The sequence below is a fragment of the Oryzias latipes genome, chromosome 18 (assembly GCF_002234675.1).
Source record: "Oryzias latipes chromosome 18, ASM223467v1".
NCBI lineage: Eukaryota > Metazoa > Chordata > Actinopteri > Beloniformes > Adrianichthyidae > Oryzias > Oryzias latipes.
In genome coordinates this window covers 12,768,626-12,781,519 of record NC_019876.2, presented here as the reverse complement: position 1 = coordinate 12,781,519, position 12,894 = coordinate 12,768,626, and the positions used below count along the sequence as shown (strand labels likewise).

The 12,894-nt window shown below is 40.5% G+C and overlaps 1 protein-coding gene across 3 annotated transcripts in view; it reads left to right on the top strand.

The window, feature by feature from the left end:
• Positions 1-12,894, top strand: part of LOC101171284 (sodium/calcium exchanger 1) — a 137,843-nt gene that overhangs the window by 71,383 nt on the left and 53,566 nt on the right. For all 3 annotated transcript variants that reach the window (XM_023965840.1, XM_023965839.1, XM_023965841.1), the window contains exon 11: positions 872-1,064. In XM_023965840.1, the coding sequence (XP_023821608.1) occupies positions 872-1,064 (193 nt within the window). The remainder of the gene's footprint in view (positions 1-871; positions 1,065-12,894) is intronic.

Sequence of the window (12,894 nt, the reverse complement as noted above, 5' to 3'; positions counted from 1 at the left end):
AACATTAGGGATGTCAGCAATGACATCTAAATAACAGTCTCTCTTTGACCTACTCTAACACTTCGATCCTTTATGCGATGAACGTAAGACAGCAGTACAAAGCCGCTTTTCTCAGCTTCAGAGTCAAGTTAATTGTGAAAACAGTTAAGAAGTTATGTAGTCAAAAGAATCCAAAAACTGGACTTACAGCTGTGGTATTAAAGGATTAATGTATCCCATGATGGATTCTCTTTGTAATCAGGATTTTTACTCTAACTCTTATTTACCCCTTTAGCTTTAGCTCCAGTGTTGACGTTTTTTGAATTACCGTAGCTCTTCAACCTTTGTTGCTATTAAAGTAATTCTGAAGCTAAGAAAAGCAGGCCTGCACTGGTATGCAACACTTTATAGTAACGGAATTAATGTAAATCAGCTTTTACGCTGAAGAAAAAAAAAGTGTAAAGACTTTAATTAATTGGGTCAATGGCCAATTATTATGGTAACGACCATATGTGTCTTCCTGTGCTGTGGTGATTGGATCTTGTGTCTTTCTGTCATGATCAGTGTCTTGGTTAGCTATAGCAAAGCCATTATTTTACAGTTTAGAAGGCCGTTTTAGTTGCAATAATATAAAAATTTGCTGATCCAGCTATCTGACTGATGGACAAACACATTAAAACTGAGATTGGAGTGAATTGCGTGTTGGTGCAACCTCCTGCCTTAAAGTTGTACGGTATGCTCACTGGAGGGTGCAGAGCAGAGTAGGGGTGTGCATCCTATGCTAGTGGTTTTCTGTCTGGGGAGAGTGGGTGGCCATTAATTTTCTCTTTACACTCTAGAACCCGTGACAAAGTGGTGGTCATCAACTCCTCTCATCTCCTTTTCCTTTCAGGAATCTTTACCTTCGAGAGCGAGAGTCACAGGGTGAGCGAGAGCGTTGGTGTGATGGAGGTGAAGGTGCTAAGGACTTCGGGGGCTCGGGGCCTCGTAGCTGTCCCCTACCGAACCCTGGACGGCACAGCCAAGGGAGGGGAGGACTATGAACTGGCTGCTGGCAAGCTGGAGTTTCAAAATGATGAGACCATGTGAGTATTCTTATTTATGACTGTTAAAAGCTGCTTCATTTCTGACAGATACATTTTTCCAGATTTCCTTTTTTTTAATCGACCAACTTCTGTTCGTTTACAAATCCTGAGTTCATCAGTACAGCTGCACTAAAAGGTAAATTACAAAGTTCGTGTCCAGGCAGCCTAGTCTGCATTAGCGCACACATGCGCACACATGTGCACGTTTGCAAACCGCTTCAGTATCCTTGGGTCTATGCATTTTTAATATGCTGATGTTAGCAGTGTTAAATTGACCACTATATAAAGCAGTTGGGAATGCAGTTTCCTCTGCGGCTCATGGGGCTCATAAAACAAACGCTCGGTGTGTGTGGGTCGATGCTTGTACATCGTGTTGTGTGTGTGTCTGTGCTCGTGTTTGTTGGTGTGGTGTATTGTGTGTGTGTTGGTGCGTGTGTGGCAGATTTAAGGTCGACTTTTACATGAGGGAAGGAGCAAGCAAAATTACTTCCTAAAGGTTCTGATTTTGTGTGTGCGCGTGTGTGTGGGGGTTATACATTTGTGTGTGTGTCCTTGTGTGTATGAGTGTGCAATGTGGTAGCGGATTGCTGGCAAATCAACACTAAAGCTTCCAATCAAGAAAGACAAAAGAAATTCGAAGCGTTCTTCTTTTATGGTTCCTCGTTTTGTTTTTTCTTTTTCCAGACATTGAACCGTAAAATTAAACTTGTCTGAAAGGAACATGCCTTTTTAAAGCCATCTTCTCTTTTATTGCTTTATTCTATAAATATTTTTTGTCTTAGTTTCTACTCTGTATAAAATGACCCTCACTTCTCTCTGTGTTGACAAAATCTCACTCCTGATTGATGAAGCTCTGCAGACGCCATAAGAGCTTCATCTTTTGATTGGCTTTGTATTTGAAGCTGTGAGCGGCTGTTGCATTGGGAGCAGAAACCATACGCATAAATACACATGACAGGTAATCCTTGATGTTATTCACTGGACTCTGCTCAGTGAAAATGAAGCTTAAAGCTTTAGCGCCAGAGTTGACGCTCTTTGAAATGACTGCAAGTCTATAACCATTTACGCAATTACTGTAATTCCAACAGATTCTGAAGCCTAGAAAAGCAGCTTTGCGCTGATATGCAACACTTTACCGTAGTGACGTTTTTGCGCAATTCACGTAAAGCAATTGATTCTGAAAAGCAGCTTTGAGTCAGAATTAGTTGGTTTGTGGTAATTGCAAAAATGCTTGAAAAGCTACAGTAATTTGCAGACAATGTGTTATTTCGTGAAACCAGTGACATTTCCGCTACTTTTGGGTTAAACTGGGTTTGCTCCATCCAACTCAACAACGATCTGAAATATGGAAAATGTAGGAAAAGCAAAAAAGTAATGTTGAAATTCTGTTGGGGTCTGGCCACTGGTACCTGAACCCTCCATGAATAATTTACAAAGCTATAGGCATAAAAGCAACTTAAAAAAAACAGAATTTACATTTAAGGATTAAGATTGTCTTCCTAACATAATATTTTGGAGAATCTTTTCTTTTAACCTGCCTCCAGAGGTTTTTGGAGGAAATACAACATTTTAGATGGAATTTTAAGGGGGAGCCTTAGCAACTTAGGGCTGGGTATCCCTCCGCGTCATGCTTGGGACGTGAAGCACGTAATGCAAGTAATGACCTTTTGTTTTTGCATGACTTTTTAAAGTTTTAAAATTGATGTTGTAATGAATTTTCCGAACGCTGGCAGCTATGCGCTAACGAAGATGACCGGCGACTATGCATGACTTCATCAGGGGGTAGTAACATTCGAATTAGAATACACTATTTATCCATAACTCTCCACTTGGAGGACTAAATGTAGGGGTAGGGAGAAGCCATAGGGGTAGGGGGAGGAATTGGGAGTTCGCCTTAGTGCTTCCTTGTTTGCATCAAATGTGGGAAGAGAAGGTTAGAACTCGGCAAAAGCATGAGACAGGAGGAAATAAATGCTAAAAACACTGTAACATACAATGGCTAATGATACAAAAGGGGCTACCTTCATCATTTTTATCTGCATCATATTGATTGTGCGCTACAAGGATAGTTGAAGCCTATCCAAGGGACCATAGTGTAAAGTTGGCGTCCCTCTGATCACGTCTCCAGTCCATCACACGATCATATCGATCCTCAACCTGAAGTAAAAGTAGAAGACTACACATCTCCCACACTTTCATTAGACACAGAACTATGTTTACACTGTTTGTTCCTAACAAACCTGACACTTACAGACTTACTGTTTTTTCAGCAGAGCAGACTCCTGGCACAATTAAAACCCTGATTTTAAAAGCAACTTTGCAGCACATTGGTGGTTTTTGTGCTCCTTTGAATAAGGAAACCTAAAAGAATAGACAATAGTTTTACTTTGGAATTAAAACATTTTACCATTAGATTCTGCTTGATTTAAATATCATTTAGAAATTAAAAACCCCTCTGGTGTCTTTTCCAGCAGAAAACACTTCTGCAGCATCTTGATTAATTTTAAAATTCAAAAGAGCTTTGCTAAATGTTTGGTAAATGGCGTATACTTATATAGCGCCTTTCCTCCTACAAGGACAAAGCGCTTTACAGTCACAGACCCATTCACCCAGTCACACACACATTCGCACACTGGTGGCGGCTCATGTTAGTGTTCCAAAAAGTTTTGGACTGAAGTGTCATTGCAAGGACACGGTGCATGTGCGTGCACTCTTGTGTGTGTGCAGCACAGTCACGTGATGCGGTCCCTGCTGCTGGTGACACAGCAGGGACCGCATGCAAGGATGGCAGGAGAGGCTAAAAAGAGCAGATGCATGTGTTAGCATATGAAATGACTAAGAATGGCTGATGAAAGAGCCCAGACTAAAAACGCAGTTCATCCGTTTGCTTCAGCATGAAAAAAACTAGCATAGACCTAGAATCTTCAGTCCCCAAAGAGGTAACAAATATGTGGGTCAAGTGCAAACAAAAACAAAACAGCATTAGCAGCCTTCACTGCTGGATGATGATCTGCATTGGGAAGCTGAATCTGTGGAAAACTGAGGACAAAATGAGAACTTGAACCGTTATGTTTAAATGTCCAAAATAAATGTGAAAACAGGGTAATTCAAATGTAGAAATTAATCTGTGACAATAATGCAATTTTCAGTGCAGAAATGTGACTTACATATTCATAAGGTGATTTTCAAATATTTAAACCCTTTCCAAAGAAGACCGTGTTTTTGGTGTTTTTAACATGTTCCTGTAGCATTTGTCTTATGCTAGAGGACACATTTAAAAGAATTTAAGATCAAAAGAGTGTTTTTTTTTATTCAAATCATGTTGGATCAGGAGCAGATTAAAAGCTCATATTTACAGTAAGCCATTAATATTTCAATAAATAAAGAAAAATATCATCATAAAATTAATTTCAGTCAGACAACTCTTGCAGTAAGAAATATTTATTTGACATTTTCCACATTCTTTAAGTTGGCATTCACATATTTTCGTTTGGCATAAGACTCCGTTCAATTCCATGAGAAATTTCCATAACACTTTCGGGTAACAAAACCCCCCTTTACGGAGCCCACAGGTGGAAGCCAGGGAGGAGGGTGGGGCGAAGAATGAGCGCTGAAGGTAAGAAAGAGAATGAACGACTGCGCACCTGGGCTTAAATAGGACGCTGAGCAGGTGAGTTAATTGACTGAACCGCCCTAGGGTATTTACCTGTAAAACACTGCAGCGAGTATCTGCCCGAAATACGATAAATCGTCATTAAGGATTATCATGCTATCAATCTTAGAATAGCATGCAATTGATCACAGAAATGTAGATGATTATTTAAGGAAAGTTAAGCGATTCATCCAGAAAATCATATGATTGATTGCGATCAAAAATACAAATAATTCTGCTTCTATGACCGATGTGGCAGAGAATCTAGGGTTTCTCAGGAAACAAATATTTTCCTTTTTAGTACAAATTTGATAAATAAATGATATTTTAGCCACTGCCTTTCTGATATTGAAGTGTTTTACTGTAACTTTAGTCAGACCTGCATGTTGTGCTTAAAGCTTTCCTGAGACTGACAACGTCCTTCAGGCTCTGGAAAAGCTGGATGAACAGAGTGGCGGTCCTTTGGAGGAAGGGAGGGGGTCCAGAATCTGCTGTTTCCGCGTAAAATGGAGTGAAAGCTCCGGCAGCAGGCGGATCACTCCTTCCTGACTCCTTTCACACCGGCTTCACAAGTACTCATTTTTTGCTGCACGCCTTCGTTACCCGGCTGCTTCTTCATCGCCCCGCTCATCCTCTGCCGCTTCGCTCCAATCTGTTTTTCCAGGTTTGCGGCGTCCCCCTCATTATCAGCATTTCCCACCAGCACTGTCTCCGTTTGTTTTGTTTTTAATCTTTGGATTTCTCACTCTCCTTCTCCACATCTTTTACTCATATTATTTAGTCTGAACTGAGATTTTTTATCTCTTTTCGCCCCTCAGAGTGTTTCTTCCTCTCGTTTCATGACGAAGTATTTGAACCTCTTGTCAGAATTTCCCTTTTTGCATTCACTTGGAATGGCTTTAATCAGCTGCACTCTCAGCTGCCATCCACACTTTTTTTGTCCTCGCCTCTGTCCACTTATGTCCTTTAATAACCTTCAGCTTTCTATCTTCCTAAATTAGACGTTGTTTTTGTCTTTTCCAATTTCACCTTCTTCCCACTAAGCAGCACCCTCATGCACCTTTACCGCCACATTGCTCCCCTCCACCTTTTACCTTTACTTATTTACCCTGTCAAATGTTTCCTCCCATCCTCTTCTGCCTCCACTCTCACTTAATCACCTTGTCTCACCTTTTTACCCTGATTTTTTTCCCCCTCTCCATCCACCTCTGTATGCCATTATTCAAAGAAAGGGCACCTGCCTCCAAAGCTTTCACTGGATCATAACCCAGGCATTATTCAGGGTCCACTCCCTTTGTTCTCTTTAAAGTCTGCTTTCATTTAATCTGTGAGAGAGCTTTCTTTGCCCTCTTTATCTAGTTTATGATTTTTTTTTCTCCCACCCCCAGCCGCCTGTTGTTAATCTGTCAACATTTCATGGCAATGCTGGCAAATTAGCTTTCTTAAAAGCAGAGGAAAACAAAAGCCTGGTGGCAAAAGGATGGGGATGGGTTGTGAGAAAGGAGAGGAGGGGCTGGGACACGGCGGCTGCTAAAAATTCTCGAGGTAAATCTAAAAGGCGCTGGAGCTGAACTGACAAGTGGCGAGGATGGGCAGGAAAGTGACGGGGCCTCACAGCCTTTACTCCATACCAACTTAATTGCAGAGAATAACTCTTGTTTCTTTTCATCACCGGTTAGAGATCAAGTGATGTCATCAACACCTCGCAGTGCTTTTATTGGCCAAATGATGTGCTAACAAAGTCATCACTGTTTGGTTTTCATGATGGAATCACCTTTTAACCTCTATAACCCTACGATTGTAGCTTTAATTATGTTAGGAATTCGATGAAATCTATATTCTATCCAATATACATCTGTGCCGACTAGTTTGTGTGGAAGAAAAAAATACACAATAACCGCATAAAGTATCACGTAACTGCATTCATTCATTATCCGCTCCCATTATATCCAGCAGGAATTTAATTAATTCTCTGTGTTCAGCTAATTAGCTCTTCTTTTATCTTCCTCTCTCTCCTTGGCCAGTGGAGCCAACAAGTGTCTCGGCTCTGTGAGCAGCTCTAAATCTGCCGTCTTGTTTTGGTTGTTGTGTGCTCATCAGAAGGCGTGTGTGATGTAAAATGAGCACGAGACAGACAGATACTCTCGCTCCGTTTATTCTTAGCTTTCCCCTGACCTGCAACACCGCTGAGAATCTCAGCCAAGAAGCAGACAACTGTGCAACTGTCTGCCGTTACTGCATGTGTGTGTGTGTGTGTGGGTGTGTGTGTGTGTGTGTGTGTGTGTGTGGTCCGCTCCCTTGGCTGCCTATTATAAATGTGAAACAGGTGTCCCTGCCAAATGTGCCAACTCCTGTTCAATTTCTGCTCAGTCCTGCGCGTGCATTCAGATATTCCACTAATGCTATAACTATTGCATCTGCACCTAATGAACCTATACTGTGCTGATTTGTTCCTTGTACTTTTTTTGTTTGTGTTTTTTTGGTTCATGAGGCTCATTTTTTAACAGCTACCTGTTAGCATTGTTTGTAGAAATATATTTAAAAGTCAAGGGTGTAGCTCAGGTTTCTCATTGAAGCTATATTGTTCAGATTAATGCATAGAAAGAATTACTTTACCATCAAGAAGTGAGTAGAAAACAAGTTATAGTTGTTCAACTTTTTGGCATATCCCGCCATGATTTGCACAGGTGGTTTGGCAGAGATTCCCTTCCTGACACAGCCCTGTATTTTATCCAGGCTGGGGACCGGTACAGGGGGACCCAGACTTGGGCCCCCTTCTGGCTACATAGTTGGGCAGTAGCACGAGGCTTATTTTATTCTTTCTAGCATTGTTAGCTAACAACACACCAAAGCATAAGATGTGTTGCTTTTTGTTTTTGTTGCTTAAGTCTTGAATCCCGGAGATACAGGAAACACCACGCGCTCTTTGAACTACGGTAACTCTTCAACTGCTCATGCGATTGTAGTTAATCCAACGGATTCCAGAGTTGCCTTTCTCTATGTCACAGTCAGTTGGCTCCCATTAATTGCTTAAACAGAAGAAAGAGTTTAGGAGTTAAAAGGATTCAAAGAATGTCAACAAATAGCTGTTCTGTTTAGTGGTTCAGTAGGGATTTATTTTAGGTAGTTAGACTGCTGAGTGTGTTAAAAGCAAAACTCCAATTAAAGCCACAAGTGGCGTTGAGTAGACCTCACCGTTCACCGCCATCAAAACGAATGTTTGCATGTCAGCTCACTCTTCACTGTAATTCTTTCTTTCTGAAATGAGATTGATATATCTGTGGGACTTCTTGTTGTGTTGTCTACAATTGATGCTCGAAATCAATCAATTACTTGCTTTATACAAGCTTTAAGAAGTGACAGATATACCCATTTAATTGAATTGAATTTTGCAATTATTTGGTTTTAGATGAATAACCGCGTCATACACTTGCATCGTACACTCACTCACAAAGTATGTCTACTAATATCGATTAATGCTACCACATTTACAATACAGTGTAGACGTTTTGGGAAGTACGTTTAAAACAAATCTACACTGTTTGTATATCTTTAAAAAAAAAGCTATTCGAATCGTTCATGGTGTGGATTATGGAACTCCTACAAACGCACAACTGTTAAAGTCAGGTTTATTGAAACGATGGGAACCTAGTGAAGCTTAAAACAGCACTCATCATGTACAAAGCCAGAAATAACATGCTACCAATAAACATACAGCAAATGTTCAATGACAGAGATGGGAGTAACAATTTAAGAAATTAGCTGAACTTCAAAAAAAGAGTGCATTCATACTACTTATTTATTTATATGTGGATTTATGGAATGGATTGGACGAAGGTTTAAAACAAACCAAATGTTTATTCAAAAAAAAACTACAAGATGTCACTGATGGAACTGTGCAAGGCAAGAAGTGATCAATAAAAAATGTCACTTCTGCATAGGTGCTATGCAGAATGTAAAGTGAATGTTTTGAACAAAACTGTAAATAGAAATACGCACATCATTAGGTGTTGTAAAACGGGGTGGGATCATACTAGATTTCTCTTCAACCCACTCCTTTTCAAGCACACTGTCTTATTTTATTTGTCTATTTGAAACTCTTGTGTTTTCTATCATTTGTGTTTGAAATAAAAAAAAATTGAAAATTGAAATAGAAAGCCATAGTTTTTTTCACACATCTACATGTATCTCCTTTGTTTTCTGTTAGCTTTTTTTTTTTACACCTGTCTAATGAGCTTGATTGCTCTTCATATGGTTTTTATAAATCATGTTGGTGTTTAAATGGTGAGCAGTTCTGTTCGAACACTGCCGGATCCTCTTTAGCTCTTGTTCCTTTTGATGTCCTGGTTGCTTCCCCCTGTTAAACCCATCTGTGTGGATGTATCTCTGTTTCTGCCTCGGTTGTGTCTTTCTCTGTTTTTCCATTTGCTTTTTTCCCCCCACTGTTTGCCTGCAACTACATCCACCAGTGACTTCAAGAGTGTCACATAAAATAAAATGCATCACTGTTGAAAATCACATAAAATCTTTGTAGCTTTTTGTTCAAGGCTTTTGTTCCAAACCAGCTCTGCAGACAGTGTAGACCCCAAATTGAGGTTTGCAGAATTGGTTGCTTGAAAAAAAAATAATGGACAGGGAAACTATTTTTTTTTTTTATCGTTTAAGGATTCACACCAACACTTGTTGACTTGCAGTGGACAAATTACAGCTTCACAATGTCAAGCTTTATCTTCAGCAATCTCAGCATCTGCTGCAGTGGCACTGCATGTTAATTAAGACAAAAAATAACATAGTAGTGCTCCTGACAGCTGCCAGAAGAGCTGTGATCAAACATTTACTGCTGGAATTTAATGCAGAATTCTGCTAGGATGCAAAGAAAAAAAGAAAAATCACATAATCCTTGTGGTGTGTTGATTCAAGGAAACAAGAAAGTAGAAATGTGAGCCTGTGAGTGTGTTTGTATTTGTCCGTGTGCTGTTTGTGCGTCTTGTATTGCTTGTAATGTGTTTGATATTTGCAACCTGTTCCTCCGTCTGTCACCAATGTTGGGTGACTAACCCGAAGCTGTTGCTAAAATAAAACGTTCTTTGAACTCCAAATCCCCTAAAGAGCTGTGCGCTGTGTGCAGACTAGTGTGTGCATCTTCCTGTGCACGTGCCGCTGTGTTTTTGTGCGCACTGCAGCTCCACTGGCACCTATGTGAGTCAGCAACTCACTTTAGCTCCACAGTCAAATTTTTTCTTTTTTTCTTTTTCCCTTCTAGCTCGTTTTACGTCATTCCTTCCTCTTTGCTTTACAAACACACACAGTTCAGCAGGATTTGCATTCTCCCATCAATGTGTGCGTGTGGATACTGTATCCTGCCTGCTTATCAATACCCAGCTTAATACATTTCTTTCAAACAGGAGCCTCAATTTAAACATGTGATGTTCGTAAATCCTCAGAAAATTCCAGAAAAAGCTAAACCAACCTTGAAAGCAGTGTGCACCGTGGGTACAGTAAAGATACAAAAAAGGTCAAATGTGTTGTTTTATTTCCATTTTCCTCTTAAAAAGCTGTTCAAACCCAGCTTGTTGCCCAATTGTTTTGTATTTCTGCTGCTTCCTGCTGAGCGATTTTTTTTTTTTAATATAGGAGTTGTTTTAGGGGAAAATCCACCTCAAAAGCAAGTAACCCAAAACCCTTCATCAGATGAAACAATCTGGAATCTTGATTGTGAATATGCTTCTTTTTTAGCTTAAATAATGCCTCGCTTACAAATGCTCTAATGGATGGGCAAACAACATGGAAGGATAAGAAAGATGCAGGTGTTTTCACCTGCATCTCGTGAAAGCTGCTCACTGTGAGAGGAAGCCATTATTGCTGTTCACTTTGTTAGTGAACACCCCGGCCTGACTGTTAGATTTAAGAGAATTGGCCCAAAATAAATAAATGAATAAATACAATTATGTATATATAAACAAATAAATAAATTCAATGTAAAGACACATCTTACATATATCAATACACATATCAATCGGAGAGAAAAGAGTCACGGTGTGGCGATCTGACAGTTTGCATATCGCCCTGATAAAAATCACCGGTGCAGGTCAGAGAGGAGAGGCGTGCCCTCTAATCAGAGTGCCATCAGCTGTGGAAAAAGGGGACATAAAAAGACAGACGCAGAGGATCTGTGAGGAGGAGAAGCCAGAGAGAGAGGAGGAAGCTGGAAGAGGTTCTAACGCCAACCCTGCGTGCTTCCACAACCGGAAGACTGACATCTTTTTCTCAGATGAACCCTGATCCAATGAAGCAGAACTTTCTCCCGACAGTTTACTGCACAAGGCCTCATCTTGCACCATTATCCACAAGACATCTGTGTAAAACCTGGAATAAAGCTGCAACACAACAAACCGTACCAAGAAGCGCTAACGCTTCAAAGAAAACACGGAACGGCTCCTGTAAAATAAAGAGGGTTGGAAAACCTGGATCGGATCCCCTCCACAAAGGACTGGATACAAGAAACAACGTCCCAGGAACCCGGAACGGAGATCTAAGGAGGACTGGACTGAACCAGAAAACTAAAGGTACTCAGAAGACCTAGACTGTGTGGCCTGCTTTCTCTTTTCATTTCAGCCATACCCTCCTAAAGTAACAGAGACAATAAAAGGATTTAAACGAACTTTGGACTTCTGTGTGTGTAAAGGGCAGAGGGTGTGGATAGCATCCTTTGTGACAGTGGATTTTTTTTGCATCTTATATGTCAGGAGAGAGACCTGACTGGCACCTCAGAGAAAAGTCATCCACAAACTGTCACATAAAAAAGTGGCACCTCAGAGGGGACCTGAACGACACAAAGCTCTGACACACACAAGAAAAGAACCTTAGTTTACAAGCAAAATGGAGTCATCAGAACCTTCAGCCACAACTTTGTCATTATTGGATATGGATATAATTGAGGAGTTTGATCCATTAACTCTTCAAAATATACAGTCTGGGAAAAATGGAGACCCCCAGAACAATAACCCTGAATTAATACTGCAGAACCAGGAAATATCTGCCTTTTTGTCTTCCCAAGCACCACCAATGGATGCACAAATGGATCAAATCACAACTGTCATGATGGAACTAATAAAAACCAATTTAACTGCCATTCTACATGATCATCAAGCTCAATTCAGAAACCATGTGAATGCGCAGCTGGAATATACACGAACTCAAGTTAACTCAGCTGTGGGTTGGAGGTTGAAGAGTCATCATGCTGATCTTTTAAGAGACTTTCGCTCTGTTCTAACCCCTGTGGTTGAAAAAATATCAATCCTACAAGATGACATTAATTTCTGCAAAACCAGAATGCAAACATTAATGGATGAAAGACAGAACAGAGCCACAATTACTTTTGGTGATGCTGGTGTTCAAACTCTCCTGGGAGCACAGCCGGATCAAAGCCCTGTTGGTGTAGCCCGCGCACCTAGGTTGCAGTCTACTGTGCAACATGTATTCCCTGATGACCATATTGAAACTCCTGGAGGTTCTCTAATCCATGGAGAAACAAGATCCAGATTCATTGGAAAAAGTCCTGTTAAATTACAATTTCCAACTTTTGGAAAGATTGATGATGTTTCAGATCCACTGCAGTATCTGGAAAAATGTGAGGATTTTCTGGCTCTAAACCCACTATCAGATGAGGAACTGGTTGCTACCCTTCGGAATGTGCTGCATGGGACAGCCAGAGACTGGTGGGATGTGGCTCGTCACAAGGTCCATACATGGAGAGACTTCAGTAATCAGTTTCGTACAGCATTCCTCTCGGAAGATTATGAAGATGAACTAGCAGAAAGGATCAGGAATAGAGTACAGGGTGAAGAGGAAAGCATTCGGGATTTTGTTTACATGTATCAATCTCTGTGTAAACGATGGAAACCAACGATTCAGGAACAGGAAATTATAAAACTAATTTTGAAGAACATTAACCCACAACTGGCCAGCCAGCTGAGAAGTAGCCAAGTAACATCTGTGGACGCACTCGTTAGGCTTGGACAGCAACTAGAGAAAGATAAAGAAAACCAACAACAATATGAGCAAAGAAAAAGCTTAACAAAGAAACCAACCAAAATTATGACCGTTGAACCTCCAAAATTATCTCCTAACAGAGAGATTCCAGCCCAATTGCAACAAACCTATAGGCAATCTCCAGCT